The 21,643-nt window shown below is 40.8% G+C and overlaps 1 protein-coding gene across 3 annotated transcripts; it reads right to left on the reverse strand.

Moving 5' to 3' along the window:
- Positions 1 to 37: 37 nt before the first annotated feature.
- On the reverse strand, positions 38 to 19,367 carry LOC100136597 (testis catalytic subunit of cyclic adenosine 3', 5'-monophosphate dependent protein kinase). 3 transcript variants are annotated; one of them, NM_001124589.1, is given in 12 exon segments: positions 1,268 to 1,471; positions 1,473 to 1,525; positions 1,528 to 1,633; positions 2,398 to 2,562; positions 2,831 to 2,953; positions 3,072 to 3,167; positions 3,397 to 3,523; positions 3,743 to 3,825; positions 3,934 to 4,032; positions 4,488 to 4,616; positions 4,902 to 4,963; positions 19,062 to 19,132. In NM_001124589.1, coding segments are annotated over 12 exon segments (1,053 nt in total). In that variant the 5' UTR covers positions 19,069 to 19,132; the 3' UTR covers positions 1,268 to 1,468.
- Between the last annotated feature and the right edge of the window lie 2,276 nt (positions 19,368 to 21,643).

Consider the following 21,643-nt stretch of genomic DNA (forward strand, 5'->3'; position numbering starts at 1 on the left):
TTATGTACACCACAAGATTACAAAAAACATTCCAAACTTTGACACTTTTAAAAATAAAATTTATTAGCATCTCTAATGTGTATAAATAAAAACATATGAAACAATGCATATACTGTACGTATAATGTAATGAGCTGAACAATGACTGGATTATGTGATACAAAGGAGCAGTCTTGTTTTTAGTTTTTTTGCCAGTATGTCTGTGAGAAAAAAAACATGTACCTTGAAATCAAGCAATTTAAACTATATGCATACCTATAAGTTGCAACTCTACATTCTGTCATAAGAATGAAACAAACAAGGAAAGGAGAGAGGTCAAGAACAGCAATAGGGGAAAAACATGGAAAACAAATTGTATTGTGATCCTTCTGAGAAGCTTTTTCAAATGTTTTAGCATCAATATATTGTTATGAAGTGTGTACTGGTTCCACTAACAATGTTGAGGCAAAAGCCACAACACTATACACACTGAACTGATCATTTTAAAGAGTACATTTAACGCATTTGGAGCTCCACAAATTCATTTTTAAAAAGGGTCCTTTTTTATTAGCGGATCTTACATTTTAGGGACTAAAAAGCCTTCAGTTTTAATCCATGGATTAAAATATGGTAAATTAAAAGGAGAGATTACAAATTCTAGACTTTCTCTGGCACAAACAGAAACAACAAATCACTGTTTTGTTCATTTCTGTTTGTAATTGGGTTCACCATTCTCTGTAATGACTTCCCTGTTTACAGGGCCAGAATACCAATGGGCCAGAGAATGGGCACTTTGTGGGGTGTTGGAATTGGCTCTCTAAGGCAAAAGGTAAAGAAAGGAAGGGACCTCTCTTCCTCGGTCACCCAATTAGTTGTATTTTGGTCATGCTCTTAACACTCAAGGGTGTTTAAAATGTCTTAGAGTGACAAACATTATACACAGGACAAATACTATTTCTGAAATATGGCCAAAACATTGTCCTAGTCCAAGGTGAGAATATGTTTTTCTTGAAAACCATCCCAGACTTGTAACAGACCAAGAATATAAACTTTTGACAACTAGAGGCAATGCCCTACAAAACCACACAATCATGTGCGATACTGCCACAGGCAAAATCGGTTTGAAGTTACACTGCGTGGACTTATAATATTCAATTGGCCTTTGTCTCATATAGTAACTCTGTTTCTGGTTTTCCTCCTAAAACGAAAAATATCACAGCTGTAAAGGGGAGCACAACATCCATGACAACAACAACTGCTACAAAGTTCAAAAACAGAGTGGGAAGAGTTTTTTTTTTTTTTTTTTTTAAGGTGAAGTGTTTGCTTTAATATGCAAGTGTGTGTGACAGTGAAGGTGTTATCATCGGCACCCAAGGATCATGGCGACCTCATTCAGCCTCGTGGAATGAAGGAACTACTTAGTAATAGTTGAACAACGGTCTCTGCTCCAACCCCAAGTCTTTAGAAGAGTGCAAAGATCCCCTTATTTTTCATGTGTTTTAGCCCTGATATATCCACGTTCACACGAGCTAAAACTCGGAAAACTCCTTTGCGCATTTTTCCGTTACGGAGACGCGGATCTCCTCCTCCTCATAGTCGTCGAAGTTGCTTGTGTCTCCAGCGCCTCGACACTTTGGTATGAACGGGGCTTCCACCTAAAAAACACAGAGCAGCACAACCAGGAGAAGAGTGAAGGAGTTTGCCTTAGAGGAAACAAAGCCAGTACTTGATATTGTAGAGATGCCTAGGTAACGCCTCCTTTCAGCAAACTACTTTATGAAGTTATTCTAGTGAGTCAAATAGAAAACATTATTATTACGCCATATAAAGACTTTATTTCAAATTATTACAAAAGCCACAAACAATCTCATTAAATCATTGTTCAAAACAAGTGTTAGGGCTAGTACTTTATCTAGTCTAGGCTGCAGAATGAATTTCAAATCTGTAGGGCTTGTTTCTCTTATCCATAAAAATACTCATCAGTTATATTAGCACATTTTCAGCATTTTTTCTTCCATAAGGATCCTTCCGACCGTTTGTCTGTTTAAAAAAAGTGACGGGATTTCACTTAGTAACTATAGTAAAGCCTGCATTAAGCTAAATCAGAAAAAAACTATGGCTGATTTGGTGGGGGGACAAAGAACATCTTTGCCTGTTTGGCAGTTGTTCGTTTTTCAAGCCGAATAATAAATGTGAACCAGCAGACCGAAGTCACATGCAGATTATGCAAAAAGATTATCAGGGCAAAGGATGTACAGAGTACAAACGTGCAATCGTAAAAATCGCCCAACCCTACAATGCTCAAGAAAGTTCTACTGGACATCAATAAAATAGTGTTTCATAAAAGTTAGGTGCTAAAAAAAGTGCAATTCAACTTTGCATTGTTTGTCCTCATCTTCCAATATAGCCTCGAACGTACCTTCCTCTCGTAGATGGCGATCCAGTCCGTTGTGGCGAACCACTTGTGTCCCTTGATGTCGTTTACACCGTTCTTCAGGTTGCCGTAGCGTTTGGTCAGGTCCACCTGCAGCAGGTTCCTCAGCAGGTCCTTCAGGTCAGAGCTGAAGTGGGATGGGAAGCGGACCTACAGGGGGACACATGTTGAGGTTTGTCTAAATGGTAATGTATTGAGAAACGTACATTTGCTCCTCGTTAGCCCTCTAAAGCAAGTGGCTGATTTAAGACGGAAGAGGCTTTCACAACAAACATAAGCCAAAAGCCAGACAAACCTTCATTTGACAGTTAACTCCCACTGAGTTTAGCTTACTTAATGAGAACAAGTCAGGTGTTCAAAATGTGTTAAACTTCAGGTGAAATAGGTTGGCCAGGTTGTAAAATGGACTTGTCCTTACCTTTCCAGACACAATCTTCTCGTAGATCTGAATGGGCTGGTCAGCGAAGAAGGGAGGGTATCCAGCAGCCATCTCATATATAAGGACCCCGAGGGCCCACCAATCCACTGCTTTGTTGTAGCCCTACACACAGCAGAATGACAATGTAGTTCACATTCAGATATCTAATCCAGGGCAACAAACTGTTGCATCTCTTCAAACGGAGTAATTTAATGTACTGTGTGTCTGTCACGACTCCCACCTTGCTGAGGATGATCTCGGGCGCCAGGTACTCTGGAGTTCCACACAACGTCCAGGTTCTGCCTTTTACCCTCTTGGCGAATCCAAAGTCGGTCACCTGACCACCAAGAACACGTACAGTCAGTAAAGCAACATAGCAGAGAAAACACAACCCACCACTACAGTACAGTCCACAGGGAGTGATGTGTCCCACAGTGCTCTAGTTGGGTCTGTGCTCACTGGTACACAGTACTGGCACCTCAAGTGTTCTACTGCTCGAATACCAGCATCTCTGGTGAAATATTGGCTCAAACTAAAATGATCCACTTCAAGCACTTCACATATACCTGGATGTAGCCGTGGTGATCAATTAGAAGGTTCTCAGGCTTCAGATCTCTGTAGATAAGGTCAAGTGAATGAAGGTACTCAAACGTCAGTACTATCTGGGCTGCGTAAAACCGTGCGTGCGGTTCACTGTGAAGGAAGAAAAGACAGAAGAATCTGTTAAACTGGTGATATGGGGCAGAAAATTAAACAGTTGTAATTAACTACATAAGCACTGAAATAAACAAAGTATAAGTTACAAAATTATCCAAAACAAATGTTCTATCAACAAATGGAAAATCTATAAACAATCTGTAATCAACATTCTTTTGTGTTGAGGCGCAGAAAGTTCAGCAGACAGACACTCACCTGAACCTTCCGATTCGTCTTAGATGTGAGAACATCTCTCCCCCTGGAACGTACTCCATCACCATGTACAAATTGGAGTTGTCCTGTGGAGGGACACAAATCCATACAGATACTTAGATGATAATAATTGAATAGCCTAATAAATAGGCCAGATTGAAAAACACTGACTTTTTTGGTTTTGTGAACTGTACCTTGAAGGCATAGTCAAGTCTGACGAGGAAGGGAAAAGACACAGCCTGCAATATTCTCTTCTCGTTTAGCGTGTGTTCTATTTGCTTGAGTTTCACCACCTAATAGACAAGGAAGTGATCATCAGACAACTGTATTGACCGACAAATATATATTTTTTATTTACTGTTAGTGATGGCATGACATGACAAAACAGTACAGATGTTGGGGAAGGGGTCCGTTTTTAAATTGCATTCCATTTCAGTAATGAAAATGATATAATAATAATCCAGACACGCACAAGTCAGATCATATCTGTGTTAGTGATTGGAGGGGCCAGGCAGACATTACTGCCACCAATCCTAACACTACACAATGATACAGTACTTATGTTATGCTACAATCTAACAATTACAGTGTTTAATATCATTGTTGAACCCCCCTTTTTTTCTTCTTCTTCTTCTTCAAAAAAAAGGGGGAGTGGAGGTGATAAATTGCCAAGTCTACTCAAATGTACATCAGTTACCCATCCTGCAATGTGTTACAGAAGGCCAGCTATTTTCCACTGGGCACCCACCTTTTGCTTGTCCAGTATTTTCATGGCGAAGAACTGCTCTGTTCCTTTATGTTTGACCAGCATGACTCTCCCGAACGAGCCTGTACCCAGGGTCTTTAGCCTGTCAAAGTCATCTAGGCCCGTCGTGCTCTGGAATGGGTAACACAAAACATACAAAGTGGATTAGGCATACCTAATGGATCGCCCGCAGCAGCAGTCCAAGTTTTTTACTCAGTTAAACTTAGATATTCTTCACATCCACTCTCCTCATCTCCTTTTCAAAACACATTGGTGAAGTACCTTGGACCTTCTCCCCCAATATGGTTGAGAAGGCCAAGAGAATGTGAGGAATAGCAGAAAAAGTAAATGAGAAATAATCCCCAAACCCTGGATTTGTAGCTCCAGGCAAGGCCTCGGAGCATTGAAACATCTCACCTGTGGTGGACATTCCCATTTCCGTAAGAAGTCTTCTTTGGCTTTGGCTAGAAACTCTTTCACTGTATGGAAGAAAGGTAGAAACACAGGCACATTTAGCCCATAGGAAGGAATTGTCGGTCAACGCATAATGATTGATTCCTATTTAATGACTTTCGCTTGCATGGAGCGGGCAACAAAGTACAAAGGAAATCTTAAATGGAACCTTATGTGGGAATTCTAGAAAGGTGCTGGGGATCAATAGTGACAAAATCAGTATGAAGTGAAACTTATTGGAGACAAAGACAGGTAAGGTGTAACTAACCAAACACCCATCTGCATTGAACATCCACAAAATACATGTACGGAGTAAAGGGAAACAAACAAAACAGTTCTGTTTCTAATGATACAAAACACACCAACCAAGACAGGCAGTCTAAGTAAGAAGTGAAGCCAAGAGCCCTGTCATGTTTCTGTTTTTTTAAATGGAGAGGGAGGTGTAAGAATACACTAAGACAGGAGGAGAGACTGGTCCCTCGTGAAGCATGAAGAGCTCTTGAGCATCACTTTCTTTCTGCACTGACTGTGCATTAGGGCCTAATACTGTTGAGGGAAAGGCTATGACACTCACAGCATTGTTTTTGACGAGCAAGGACAAACCAACATACATGGAAAAACATAGCAGACAGCAGATATCCAGAATGACAGAATGCAGATGACAAAAACAGAGGTTTTGGTAATGGTTTTGGCAGAATATAGATCGAAGCATATAGTGAACCTCTACACAAGCCAAGCTTGGGTTAATTTACAATAGAATCTTCTGTCATTTTGGGCATCTAGTGGAAGAATGGGCATACCAAAAGTCTCTATAGATCACCCAAGGATTTGCAGGAACAATCACCCACATGGATGGGATGATGTGGAAGAAAGAGACAGAGAGAGATAGATTTATGTACTAACAACAAGTATATCAGATCAACAAACATGGACCATATGCAGTGAAGAACAACGGAAGTTGACAGCGAAGGAAAGAAACAGTAAGAGAGAGAGAGAGAGTAAGTTGTCATTATAATCCTGTGATTTAGTTTGACACAGAAAAACACAAGACTGTAATAAGAAAGGTTATTAAACAGACTCATGTGAGTATGAAAAAGTCACAACATGCATAACAAAATTATGTGACTAGGATCGTATGATCTGCAGTAAACCGAATGCTTCAATCAATGTGCAGTTCTTTTTATATATATATATATATATATATATGCTACTCTGTATGTTGAACCCCTAAATATCCTACATTACCCTGGACCGACAAGTAGACTACTGTATTGTAGGGCCTGAACCATACCAGTGTCGCAATACTTTTTTTTTTTTTACATAAAAACACAAAGCAGACAAAACTCTTTGGTACTTTAAAAACCTGCTGTATGTAAAATAGTGTGCTACAGCTTGGAAATAAATACATGTGATTCTGGATGACAACACAATGATGTATGTTTCCAACATTAGGTTTGTTTCCCTAAAGAAGTAAACCTGCTTCATGTTTTGTTTCCTTGCCACGATGCTAAGGAGTATCGTGATACTGGTATCTTCCCTGCTCTACTGTATGACATTCAAGAAGGCAATATACAACCACATAGCTAATGTAAATGTTTACATTTTTGACAAGGCACCAGAGCTGGTCATGGTTTACTGTACTGAATCGAACCTAGGCTAATGTAACAGGGTTAGTTATGTTTACACTTACAACTGCAGAAATGTGTATTTAATGTTTATGTATTATAATTGTTTGGTTCAAGTCAGATGTCAATAAGGTGTAGTGTCATTGGCTAGGCTTGCAGATAGGAGATTGAACGTAAATTCTTCCCAGTCTGATAATTCATGCAAGAGGTAAGTCATGTTGTGAAATAATGTATTCTATTTACATATTTACAATGTGTACAAGTTAGTTCACTATGTACATTTCCTGATGTATTTATACACACACACACACACACACACACACACACACACACACACACACACACAGAACCCATTAGATATTGGGGGCTTCCAGTGATGTGCTTTTGTATGCATGTTATTGCTGTACGAGTGATTTAGCTAGTATGTCCTAAAATGTAATGGTAGCATTAGCTCCCTGCTAATACACTCATGCTAAAATCTGCAGCCACAACATAAAGCTAAGCACATCTGATGTGCTGTCCTTTGTCTATCATCACAGGAATAAACAACAATCAACTGGGATCTGTCTAGAAATTCTTTATTATACAACGCAAGAATTAGGAAGTACGATCAGACCTGTTACACCAAGTGTCCAGTATTGTATAGTAGAATGTACACCTGAGTACAGTAGTACAAAATACTTGTTAGAGATGAGCAGCAATAAGCTTATATTTCTAGAACATGGTTAGCTAATGTAATGGTTTTCCATTGAAAATGTGAGGCTAACATGTTTATAAACATGGAAGGCTGTGACATTGCCTCAGAATTCAGTGTCAGAATTAGTCTATTCAGCATGACTTAGTTGTGTCCACTCCCTCCCTCCCTGCCAAACTGGGAGTGTTTTGACATCTCCCAAGAGTCAAGACAATAAGTCAAAGGTGCTGAGGAGGTTAGCAGGCTAGCGCAACACACACATGGGCTATTATCAGGAACCAGGTTGCTGGCTCTGAACAGCAACAGGCCACACAAATCTGTAGCAGCAGCTCAGGGAACTGTATCAGCTTAGACAGGTTTAACACTAGAAGCTTGGGAGACTGGGGCTCATTTCAGAACTAGCAAGAAAACAAGAGTGCAGGCTTTTGGTTGCACTGATCAGATCAAAGAACATAGCTTGCTTCCTGAAACACAGGAAGATACCAGAGGCTGGCCAGGTTCCTGTGCCTCTGCCCGGTCTCATCCAACACTTCAATAAATCTCATATGAACAGTTTTGCAGCATCATAAAGTAACAAAGTTTTTAAACAACCCAGATGCATTTAAATACTACCTACCATAAATATGTTTCATGTTAAAATATGACAATACATTTTAGTCTACAAAAAGTGAAGTGGATGGAACAGCATATGCAAACTCACAAGTCAGTGGCATTTCCTGGACTCACTTGCGTGAGATTACATGCAGTTCACACAAATGTAGATCTGGACACAAACCAATGTCTCCATGGCTGTATAGGCCTTCATGGGGAAACATTTTAAGTTTTATCACAGCATGCTGTGCATTGATTATCAGCATACGTACGTCAAAGTGTACCATTGCCAATTAATACAACCCCAGTGCTAGTTGCGTCAAAGCTTGTAATTCCGCTTATCCTCTGACGAAGGTCTGATGACAAGCCCTTCCAGTCAATGACAAACTGTGCTGTGTGTATCTGTGTCTGAGTGGACCTTCACATCACTAAGATTAAACAAAGACTCTAAACAAAAAAGACTTGTGAGATAAGTCACTTGGGGAGGTTGTATTACGGGCCTGGTTTTATGAATGAGAAGAGGGCATTCGTCATTTCTTCACCATATTTGGTCACTGTTTAGCAGTGCGCAAGGGGGTAGAGGGAAAGCTGTATATATGCAGCATCTCAAGATGTGGTGGTAGAGGCACAGTCTGATAATTGAAAACAAATATTCAAACTACTTATCCTTAGTGTGGTTAAACTAACATGTTATTTAAAAATATATATCTACAGTTTATATTTGCAGCATTGGAGTGAACTTCCGGTAGGTAACAAAAAATCTATTTACTTTAACTAGTAAGATTACAAGTTAGCTAAAACATATCTCTGGAACCTACAAATGTAATATCAAAGCAGGCCTTCATAACTACTCAATAAGACCACCACACGTCAGATGGTCCAGACCTTAGCTCAACGTTACTGCTAGTAGCTGGCACTGCACATTACTCTGGCTTGGTGATGTCTCACGGGCCTGGTGATGGCTAACGTTAGCTAACGCTGACATAAAACTAGCTCTCATTGACGTTACCTAGGTAGCTACTGACAGCAAAATTGCATTCAATACAACTCGATCGCTAGCTAGCTATCTACCTAGCTAGCATCCTATTCGGTCTGGATACGATAACAAGATAGAGGCCTACCCTTTCCCAGCTAATCCCCCGGTATCGTTAGGCAGGCACAGTAACGTAAACCGTTAGGTTAACGAATATCTTGCTTGAGAATTGCGTTTTGGTTGCCCAATAATAACTATATAGAAACATTGTTACACATTACCAATCTCTAGTTAACGTTAGCGAACTAGTTGGTTGCTAACTAACGGTAGCTATCAAAGTGAGTCCCAGCCCTGAATAAGGTTGCCAATGACAACAGAGAACGGGCTAAAAACGTCCCACACTAGCTAACTTACTAACGTTAGCAGCAAGATAGGCATCTGGATCAGGTTGTAACAATTTAGCCACATAGTTACTAAACCATCTTTGATTTTGCTACATATTCATTTGTCGCTAGCTAGCTACCTATGATTAATTCACAAACCATTTACTATACCCTGCCTCGCAACATGTTTATGGTGAGTGTGTCATTAATGTACATGTGCACAACATCAGGGATAAGTGAGCTTGAGCACACTCCTGATTGTCAAAAAACTGTTGTCCATAAAATGCTTCAAAATGTCAACATTACATTAGCAAATGTTAGCATGCTAACTGGCTAGCTAACGTTAACAGTATAGATAATGCTCAGCGACCATCCCAACTCACCGCTCTCAAGCTCGTTGCCTTTCTTGGCGGTAGCAGTGTTTCCCATCGTATGGAAGACACAGTGGTCGCTTAAACTGCGGGAGATGGTGGTAACGCTAGCTAGCTACACTGCTGTTGAGTGGTGTTCCCCTCGTATTCGTCGTAGCTAGCTACAATCGTTATTTTGGATCTATATAGCTAGATATGTTACAGCCAAATATGAAAAGAGCCCAAATCCCCGTTCACTACCCCCTTCAGATATTACCCTTCCTATCTCTTCTCTATCTCGCTAACATGCAGCTAGCGGTCACTGATATCACTTCTCCCCAAAGCATTCGTTGTTGATGGCTTGGTCAAAGACGTTCTGTGTGAAGAGATATCGCACCAAATCTTCTTCGGTGGAGTATAACTGCGGTTGGAATACAATATTAATGGTGCATTACTGCCACCAACTGGACTGGAGTATAAATCCGCTACACGTTGTTATACAAAAAAAAGGACATGTAAAAAATAAATGACTCTGACAACTAACCCTACACTCATTAAAAACCCACCACCTCATTCCACTATTTAGACCCTATCTGATCCTACACCAGGCCAAAGGGCTTGGAGGACGGGACACTACAATTCAACACACCCTGTAACTTTTCTGCAGTAACATCTCGTAAACCTAAGTACTTCTATGTAGCTCCCACCACAACACCTATTTTCTGTGATTTGCGTTCCAGTCCTGTGATGCAGTTGATAACCATGGAAATTAATGCTAAAAAGCCAACCTTACCGAAGCACATTTAATCCGTAGGCCTATTACTATGTACTTGCAAAATTCTACTACTCATTCGTTACCTCATAGGATCAAATCAAATCCAATTTTATTAGTCACATGCGTCGAATACAACCGTACCGTGAAATGCTTACTTACAAGCTCTTAACCAAAAATGCTGTTCAAAAAAGTTAAGAAAATATTTACTAGATAAACTAAAGTAAAAAATAATAAAAAGTAACAATAAATAACAATAACGAAGCAATATACAGGGGTACCGATAACGAGTCAATGTGCAGGGTGTACCCCATCCAGGAACTTTTAACTAGTCAGTGTCAGAGGAAGACACAAAACCCCAAGCCATAAGACTGCTGAACAATTAATCAAATGGCCACCCGGACTATTTACATTGACCCCCCCGCCAGGTTAGTCGAGGTCATTTGTACATGTAGGTATGGGTAAAGTGACTATGCATAGATGATAGACAGTGCATAGCAGCAGTGTAAAAACGAATGGCGGGGGGTCAATGTAAATAGTCCGGGTGGCCATTTGATTAATTGTTCAGCAGTCTTATGGCTTGGGGTTTTGTGTCTTCCTCTGACACTGACTAGTTAAAAGTTCCTGGATGGCAGGAAGCTTGCCCCTAGTGACTACTACGCACTACCCTCTGTAGCGCCTTACGGTCAGATGCCGAGCCATTAGGGTTGCACATTTTGGTGAAAATTCAGAGGTGGAAACTTTCCGTGGGAATTAACGTGAATATTTGCAAATTATATTAATATCATTTAAATGTAAATGTTTTTTGCATTGGATATATTTACCATATCATATGGAGACAGAAGCATAAACCTTTTACCTTATCATAAGTAGATATATTGCAAATGATTCAATCCTTCCAATATAAATGTAAAAAACTATTTAGTTACGAATTAAACTTTAATTAAATGAGTTGACTTCACATGGGATGATTTCACTGAACAACAAAATAAAGGGAATATTGAATGATCCCCAATGATGCATCGCATCTCCCAAAAATGTTATCAACATACATCTGTAAAATGATAGTCTAGAAACTAAAGCTTTGGTTGTCTTCCTCTCAGGCTTCCATGTCTTCTCCCTGGACCTCCTCAATATCCACCTCTTGAACATCCGACTCTGAAGCCTCATCTTCACTGTCACTTTCTGACCTTGTTGAGGATGGTTTGTTGTCAGGCTCAAAAAGCCTCAAATTTGCCCTGATGGCCACCAATTTTTCAACCCTTGTATTGGTCAGCCTGTTGCATGCTTTGATGTGTGTGTGTTCCCAAACAAGAACAAGTTGCGCTCTGAGGCAGCTGATATTGGTGGGATTTGGAGGATGACAGAGGCAACAGGAGAAAAAGCCTCAGATCCACAAAGTCCCTTCCACCGGGAGGCTGATGAGATACAGTGGCTTGCGAAAGTATTCACCCCCCCTTGGCATTTTTCCTATTTTGTTGCCTTACAACCTGGATTAAAATAGTTTTTGGGGGTTTGTATCATTTGATTTACACAAGATATAAAATATGTTTTATTGTGAAACAAATAAGAAATAAGACAAAAAAAAACTGAACTTCAGCGTGCATAACTATTCACCCTCCCAAAGTCAATGGATGGGTTCCGCTGGTGTACAGCAATCTTTAAGTCATACCACAGATTCTCAATTGGATTGAGGTCTGGGCTTTGACTAAGCCATTCCAAGACATTTAAATGTTTCCCCTTAAACCACCCGAGTGTTGCTTTAGCAGTATGCTTACGGTCATTGTCTTGCTGGAAGGTGAACCTCCGCCCCAGTCTCAAATCTCTGGAAGACTGAAACAGGTTTCCCTCAAGAATTTCCCTGTATTTAGCAACGTCCATCATTTCTTCAATTCTGACCAGTTTCCCAGTCCCTGCTGATGAAAAAACATCACAACAGCATGATGCTGCCACCACCATGCTTCACTGTGGGGATGGTGTTCTCGGGGTGATGAGAGGTGTTGGGTTTGCACCAGACAGAGGTTTCCTTGATTGCCAAAAAGCAACATTTTAGTCTCATCCGACCAGAATACCTTCTTCCATATGTTTGGGGAGTCTCCCACATGCCTTTTTTATTTATTTAAGCAATGGCTTTTTTTCTGGCCACTCTTCCGTAAAGCCCAGCTCTGTGGAGTATACGGCTTAAAGTGGTCCAATAGACAGATACTCCAATCTCCGCTGTGGAGCTTAGCAGCTCCTTCAGGGTTATCTTTGGTCTCTTTGTTGCCTCTCTGATTAATGCCCTCCTTGCCTGGTCCGTGAGTTTTGATGGGCGGCCTTCTCTTGGCAGGCTTGTTGTGGTGCCATATTCTTTCAATTTTTTAATAATGGATTTAATTGTGCTCCGTGGGATGTTCAAAGTTTCAGATATTTTTTTATAACCCAACCCTGATCTGTACTTCTCCCAACTTTGTCCCTGACCTGTTTGGAGAGCTCCTTTGGTCTTCATGGTGCCGATTGCTTGGTGGCGTTGCAGACTCTGGGGTCTTTCAGAACAGGTGTATATATACTGAGATCATGTGACAGATCATATGACACTTAGATTGCATATAAGTAGACTTTATTTAACTAATTATGTGACTTCTGAAGGTAATTGGTTGCACCAGATCTTATTTAGGGGCTTCATAGAAAAGGGGGTGAACACACCAGTTTTCCATTTTTCCCCCCTGAATTTTTTTAAATATATTTTTTTTTCTTCATTTCACTACACCAATTTGGACTATTTTGTGTATGTCCATTACATGACATCCAAATAAAAACCTTCCTTGGGACTATGGTGGTCTACTTGAAACATGTAGGTATTACAGACTCGGTCAGACACTTGCCAGTTGGTCCGCGCATGCTTTGAAACAAGTCCTGGTAATCAGTCTGGACTGCGGCCTTGTGAATGTTGACCTGTTTAAAGGTTTGCTCACATCGGCTATGGAGAGCGTGATCACAGTCATACGGGACAGCTGGTGCTCTCATGCATGCTTCAGTGTTGCTTGCCTCAAAGCGAGCATAAAAAGGCATTTAGCTCGTCTGGTAGGCTAGCGTCAATGAGGAGCTCGCACCTGGGTTTCCCTTTGTAGTCAGTAATAGTTTTCAAGCCCTGGCACATCTGACAAGTCTCAGAGCCGGTGTAGTAGTGTTCAATCTTAATCCTGTATTGACGCTTTGCCTGTTTGATGGTTCGTCTTGAGGGTGCAGCAGAATTTCTTATAAGAGTCCGGATTGGTGTCAGTGTCCTTGAAGGCGGCAGCTCTAGCCTTTAGCTCGATGCGGATGTTGCCTGTAATCCATAGCTTCTGGTTGGAATATTTATGTACGGTCACTGTGGGGACGACATCGTTGACGCACTTATTGATGAAGCCGGTGACTGAGGTGGTATCCTACTCAATGCCATTGGATGAATCCCAGAACATGTGCTAGCAAAACAGTTCTGTAGCCTAGCATCCGCGTCATCTGACCACTTCTGTATTGAGCGAGTCACTGGTACTGCCTGCTTTAGTTTTTGCTTATAAGCATGTATCAGGAGGGTATAATTATGGTCAGATTTGCCAAATGGAGGGCAAGGGAGAGCTTTGTATGAGTCTCTGTGTGTGGAGTAAAGGTGGTCTAGAGTTTTTTTTTTCTGGTTGCACATGTGACATGCTGGTAGAAATTAGGTAAAACGGATGTAGGTTTGCCTGCATTAAATTCCCCGGACACTAGGAGCGCCGCTTCTGGATCAGCATTTTCTTGTTTGCTTATGGCCTTATACACCTCATTGAGTGCGGTCTTAGTGCCAGCGTTGGTTTGTGGGGGTAAATAGACGGCTACGAATAATATACAGTGCCTTGCGAAAGTATTCGGCCCCCTTGAACTTTGCAACCTTTTGCCACATTTCAGGCTTCAAACATAAAGATATAAAACTGTATTTTTTTGTGAAGAATCAACAACAAGTGGGACACAATCATGAAGTGGAACGACATTTATTGGATATTTCAAACTTTTTTAACAAATCAAAAACTGAAAAATTGAGTGTGCAAAATTATTCAGCCCCTTTACTTTCAGTGCAGCAAACTCTCTCCAGAAGTTCAGTGAGGATCTCTGAATGATCCAATGTTGACCTAAATGACTAATGATGATAAATACAATCCACCTGTGTGTAATCAAGTCTCCGTATAAATGCACCTACACTGTGATAGTCTCAGAGGTCCGTTAAAAGCGCAGAGAGCATCATGAAGAACAAGGAACACACCAGGCAGGTCCGAGATACTGTTGTGAAGAACTTTAAAGCCGGATTTGGATACAAAAAGATTTCCCAAGCTTTAAACATCCCAAGGAGCACTGTGCAAGCGATAATATTGAAATGGAAGGAGTATCAGACCACTGCAAATCTACCAAGACCTGGCCGTCCCTCTAAACTTTCAGCTCATACAAGGAGAAGACTGATCAGAGATGCAGCCAAGAGGCCCATGATCACTCTGGATGAACTGCAGAGATCTACAGCTGAGGTGGGAGACTCTGTCCATAGGACAACAATCAGTCGTATATTGCACAAATCTGGCCTTTATGGAAGAGTGGCAAGAAGAAAGCCATTTCTTAAAGATATCCATAAAAAGTGTCGTTTAAAGTTTGCCACAAGCCACCTGGGAGACCCACCAAACATGTGGAAGAAGGTGCTCTGGTCAGATGAAACCAAAATCGAACTTTTTGGCAACAATGCAAAACGTTATGTTTGGCGTAAAAGCAACACAGCTGAACACACCATCCCCACTGTCAAACATGGTGGTGGCAGCATCATGGTTTGGGCCTGCTTTTCTTCAGCAGGGACAGGGAAGATGGTTCAAATTGATGGGAAGATGGATGGAGCCAAATACAGGACCATTCTGGAAGAAAACCTGATGGAGTCTGCAAAAGACCTGAGACTGGGACGGAGATTTGTCTTCCAACAAGACAATGATCCAAAACATAAAGCAAAATCTACAATGGAATGGTTCAAAAATAAACATATCCAGGTGTTAGAATGGCCAAGTCAAAGTCCAGGCCTGAATCCAATCGAGAATCTGTGGAAAGAACTGAAAACTGCTGTTCACAAATGCTCTCCATCCAACCTCACTGAGCTCGAGCTGTTTTGCAAGGAGGAATGGAAAAAATGTCAGTCTCTCGATGTGCAAAACTGATAGAGACATACCCCAAGCGACTTACAGCTGTAATCGCAGCAAAAGGTGACGCTGCAAAGTATTAACTTAAGGGGGCTGAATAATTTTGCACGCCCAATTTTTAAGTTTTTGATTTGTTAAAAAAGTTTGAAATATCCAATTAATGTCGTTCCACTTCATGATTGTGTCCCACTTGTTGTTGATTCTTCACAAAAAAATACAGTTTTATATATTTATGTTTGAAGCCTGAAATGTGGCAAAAGTTCGCAAAGTTCAAGGGGGCCGAATACTTTCGCAAGGCACTGTAGATGAGAACTCTCTTGGTAGATAGTGTGGTCTACAGCTTATCATGAGGTACTCTACCTCAGGCGAGCAATACCTCGAGACTTAATATTAGACATTGCGCATCAGCTGTTATTGACGAATAGACACACACCCCCGTCCCTTGTCTTACCAGACGTAGCTTCTCTGTCCTGCCGATGCACAGTAAACCCAGTCAGCTCTAAATTATCTGTGTAGTCGTTCAGCCACGACTCGGTGAAACATAATATATTACAGTTTTTAAAGTCCCGTTGTTAGAATAGTCTTAATCGTAGATCATCCATTTTTTCAAATTTTCCAATGCACTTTGGCCAAAAGAACAGATGGTAGTGGAGGTTTACTTATTCCCCTACGAATTCTCATTCTTGATCCATCTTCCTCTACTTTATTCATTGTCTCTGCACACAACACCTTCTGTACAACTCTGACCCTGGCAACTTTAACCTGCCTCTCTCGCACCAGACACTTCTGATCCCCATCACCATGGGCACCCATACCCCCCAACACATACCGCTTCTTTCACCGATACTACACATTCCTTTCTCCCATGCCCTCCTGCACACTTTTCACATCTCCCTCCTACACAGCATGGCCATCAGGCTCCCTCTTGAGTCATGTGTGTCGTAATTATTTCAGCGCTTAAAGCATCAGACAAGCTCAGTGCATATAGTTGATTTTATTTTATACACATAGGGTGTATGGAAAAATGGGCGTTTTAAAATGTAGATGTTACGCTCGTCGAAATGATCGGACCAAGGTGCAGCGTGGTAGGCCTACATTTTGTCTTTATTAAAAACGAACACCTAAAAACAACAAAAGGAAAACGAACGTAACGTTCGGTAGGCTAAAAAGAGCAGTACAAAAACAACATCCCACAAAACTAAGGTGGCATAACAGGCTGCCTTAGTATGATTCCCTATCAGAGACAACGATAGACAGCTGTCCCTGATTGAGAACCATACCCGGCCAAAACATAGAAATATAGAACATTGAGTTTCCCACCCGAGTCACACCCTGACCAACCAAACATAGAGAATAAAAAGATCTCTACGGTCAGGGCGTGACAGTAGACCAATTGATTGGCCGAAAGAACAGACGACTCTCGGTCGAACAAGATTTATTTAAGTCGGCGGCAACCCTAATTAGACTATAGTAGTAGTAGCAGTAGTAGTAATAGTAGTAGTTGTAGAAGTAGTAGTAAAGCACAAAACAATTTAGGCAACAGGGATCTTGATCCAGGGGGGGATTGAATGTCTCTGCTGTAACCAAGAAGCTTGATCTTGACATCTAGCCACTTAGCAAGCAAATTAGCAAACCAAATGCATAGCTTGAGCCATGAGCTGGATTTAATTTATTTGACACATCTTAGATTTCTAATACTTAACTTAGTTATAAGCAGTGGAGGGGGTGCCCCCGTTGAATTTTATTTTTTACTGAAAATCATACAATCTGTATTTCAAAATAGCTTGGTATACAGTATAAAACCGCCCAAGCCTAATCGGTATGACAAAACGGTGTTCAACGTTTAATTCAAATGAAATGGTACTGTAATGAATGACCAGTTGAAGAATGGCGTGATTATGGTGGCACAGAGGGCGATTGTGTGTATGGTGTGCTGCACAAATTTTGTGATTTTATGTGGTAGATCACTGCACCTGTACGTAGCCCATCTGTAATTAGCCCATCCAACTACATCATCCCAATACTGTTATCTATTTTTATTTATTTTGCTACTTTGCACCCCAGTATCTCTACTTGTACACTCATCTTCTGCACATCTATCACTCCAGTGTTTCATTTCTATATTGAAATTATTTCGCCACTATGGCCTATTTATTGCCTTACCTCCGTTATCCTACCTCATTTGCACACACTGTATATAGACTTTTTCTATTGTATTATTGACTGCATGTTTGTTTATTCCATGTGTAACTCTGGGTTGTTGTTTGTGTTGCACTGCTTTGCTTTATCTTGGCCAGGTCGCAGTTGTAAATGCGAACTTGTTCTCAACTAGCCTACCTGGTTAAATAAAGGCGAATACATTTTTTTTTTAAATGGTCACACCCATGTTCATCAGGCTACACCTAGTCACACCCATCGAACGGGAGCCAACATACTTCAAATGCTGTTGAAGAACGATGCAGACCGTTTTAGGGAAACGTTGTTCATTACAACTCGTCACGCAACATAACAAACGTTGAATCAAACTGAACGCACCCATTCAGGAGTGTAGGCCTATCAAACCTCACACAAGTAAATGAGCTTGCAATGAAAAAGCAAGATCTTTCTTGAAACAATGATGCATGGCCATCATATTTCTAATGTTTATCATAAAAAGAATGTAGCCAGCTACATGTCCTACTGTTTTGTTTGAAGTTCATCTTTCTTGCATTTTACAGAAAAAAAAATAGAGAAAGGTACCAGAGATACGTAGCTACACATCAGTCCGAGCGCTGTCTGCTGATAGAATGTCCATTCCTAAATTCTCATCTGAGTGGAGAAGTGCAACTGAATTACAAAATGTGCCTTAAGCAGAGCAGAAATTACAATAAGAAGCATTTTAGATCTGCGTTTACAAAATGCAGCAAGATATTTCTTCTGTGTTTTATTTTTTTTTTCTGCGCAGATGTCAAGACAGTACCAGCAAACATCTTCAAGGCAGTACCTATGTTACAGGACTGCATTCCAGTGGCTTCAGTCACCATCCCACTTCTGACACCAGTGTAGCGAATGGCAGGGCAGGGAAGCAAACCTGGGCTGCTGGCATGAAAAGCAAACACCCTATGCATCCTGCCAAGAGGGCTAACCAACTTAATGGTAATTGTAACATGAGTATTGTCAAAATAGCTAGCTAACGTTATTTATCTTCGGTATGATGCTCCTGGGACATCAGCTAACGTTAGCTAGGATTCAAGGTCTATGCCGGGACAACATAGCTAGGTATAGTTCCCCTGTATATAACAATCAAGCTAGTTGGCTATCTACATCCATGTATAAACATTTTAATTTCACTCCCCATCCCGTGTTACAGTAGCTTAAGTAAGGTTGGATAGCCACAGATGGCTCTTAGCTATAATGACCGTTAGCTACATGTAGCTAGCTAACAAAACCTAGCAAGCTAACCACTCACGTTAGCCCTAGCAACATTTTAAATGAAATAGCTAACGTTACATATCTGTTTCCTTGCTACTTGACATTTCTCAGTCAAGATGTTAAAAGTTCGCTAGTTAATCAATAAACACACCCCTACCGTTCATAATGAGAGATGCTTGCCTCCTGCTTTTGCAACTAGCTAGCTAGCCGCTAGAAGAAAGTTGTGTGTTGTTGTTCGGATCGTTCGTCTGCTGCATACACAGTCATTGGTCTGCTGTTTGGCGCCGAACGGCGCGTGTCTTTTGGCTAGTAGTAGAACACATCCATGCGGCTCAGTTAGGAACGACAGCCAGCTCTCCACAGCGTCAGGGTGACACAATCCACAGATGACCATACTCAAAGGGGTGTTAAGTGTTTTGGAAATCTGTTCTAACCTACCGTGATCTGTGCCTGTCTAAAATGTATCCAATTTAGGAGCCTTACAGAGACCGGGGAAGTTATAGTTTTGCAAACAGGTGGACCCCATTCAATGAATTCTGTGATTTTTTAAAATGAAAATAGGGTATTTTCTCCTGAACTTGTTTAAATGTGCAACAGCAAGGGGTATGAAAACGTATGCACTCAAGCAATGGGGTTCATCAGTACCTTGTGGGATTTGAGGACTGTATTATCACAGATCTTCTAAACCATACTGTACTGTCTTTATGGGCAGCAGGTAGCCTAGTGGTAAAACTGTTGGGCCAGTAAAGAATCCCGGAGCTGACAAGGTACACATCTGTAGTTCTGCCCCTGAACAAGGCAGTTAACCCACTGTTTCCTGGAAGGCTGTCATTGTAAATAAGAATGTGTTATTAACTGACTTGCCAGGTTAAATAAATAAAATAAAAAACATATTACTCTGAAAGACATTGGCATTTCCATAGGACTAATTAAGACACTTTCAATGAATGACTTGTAAAACAATGACCATAAAACATGATCAACATGAAGACTTTCATTAGGTACTATTAAGCGGTTGTTGGGTTGGCTTTCTTCCTAATTTGGTTCAGGACAGTGTCCTCTAACAAATAATCAAAGAGGCTGTCTGCCATCCTCATCTTGATGGCCAACTCCCCCTGCTGCCAATTCTGCATCTGGAGTTGTTCACCATGCAGCTCTTGATGCTGAATGAGACCAACAGGATACATTAGGTCCAGCTGTGTGTGCGTGCATGGTGCGTGCTTCCGTGCATGCTTACACGTGTGCGTACCTGCATGTGTGTGTGCGTATGTGTGGCAATTATGGACAATAACTACACACTTGTAAAAAGCTTACCAGAATGCGGTCCGTCTTTATCCGCTTGAGGCTGATTGTGAAGATCTGGCCAAACTTCAAAGCTGAGTTTGCACTTGTAGGTGTGATGTCTGACCTCTGGCTTCTCCCATGGCAGTCTTTTAACTTCTCCTTCTGGGAAGATGTTATTTAGGATCTCCCAGCTGAGGTCAAAAACAGCCTTTAGGATAATTAGAGACATAGGAAGGTCACTCAAAACCACACAAACAATGAGCAATACCACTTAGATTACAATAATCTTGTAAAAATAATATGTTCGGGGTCAGGACTTCCATTCCCTAGCCTTGCCGAAAAACCACATAAATTTCACATGTAAACAAACACATGATCTTATGTGAAGATAATGTGATAACATGAAATTACATGTGAAAAAGTGATTATATTTTAAATGTTCCAATCATGTGATCCAATCATGTGATATTCCAAATGTGAAATCATGTGATATTCCAAATGTGAAATCATGTGATATTCCACATGGGAAATCATGTGATATTCCACATGAGAAATCATGTTTTTTTTCTGTAAGGGTTATGTTCTATATCACCATGTTAACTAATTCACTCTATTGAGTGGCATAGCCGATTGTGTGAATCAATGAGTGAATAGTGTGAATCCATGCTTTTACACAAAGGCTTACCATCCTGTAGCTACATTTGTTGCGGGTCTCCAGATCATCTCCTATGCTCCACCATGTTTTACCTTAGGTATGAGGTACTTTCTGCATATGCTTCCGTTTTTCAATGCCAAACTCACTACTGGTGCGTGCAGCCAAAGAGCTTTATTTTCATTTTCCATTAACCATAGCATCGGTTCCAATCCAAAGTGCCAATGCCGTTCATCAAGAAAAAGCACCTCATACCTATGATAAAATATGGTGGTAGATCTTTAATGTCATGGGGCTATTTTGCTTCCACTGGTCCTGGGCCCTTTGTTAAAGTCAACGGCAACATGAACTTTACCAAGTACCAAGACACCTGCCAGGACACTTGGTTGCAAGTGAATCTTCCTACAAGACAATAATCCCAAGCACTTGTTAATTGACCACAGAATCAACATTTTGAAATAGCTATCTCTTTCACTTGATTTGAACCCCCTTGAAAACCTGTGGTTTGAATTGAAGAGGGCAGTCCAGACGAAGGATATTAAGGATCTGGAAAGATTCTGTATGCAGGAATGATCTAAGATCCCTCCCAACATGTTCTCCAATCTCATTAAAACATTTTAGAAAAAGGCTCAGTGTCAGTATCCTCGCAAGGGGAGGGCGTTAGAGTATTGAAAACAGGGTTGTCATTCATTTTGAACACTATTTTTAAGATGTTTTTTTACTACTTGTTAAACAAAATCTCTTGTTCTGAGCAATTGTATTAGTATAATTAGTAGTTTAATTTTATGGGAGCATATAATAAA

This window comes from Oncorhynchus mykiss, chromosome 8 (genome assembly GCF_057628025.1).
Source record: "Oncorhynchus mykiss isolate SJ-2025 chromosome 8, ASM5762802v1, whole genome shotgun sequence".
Lineage (NCBI taxonomy): Eukaryota > Metazoa > Chordata > Actinopteri > Salmoniformes > Salmonidae > Oncorhynchus > Oncorhynchus mykiss.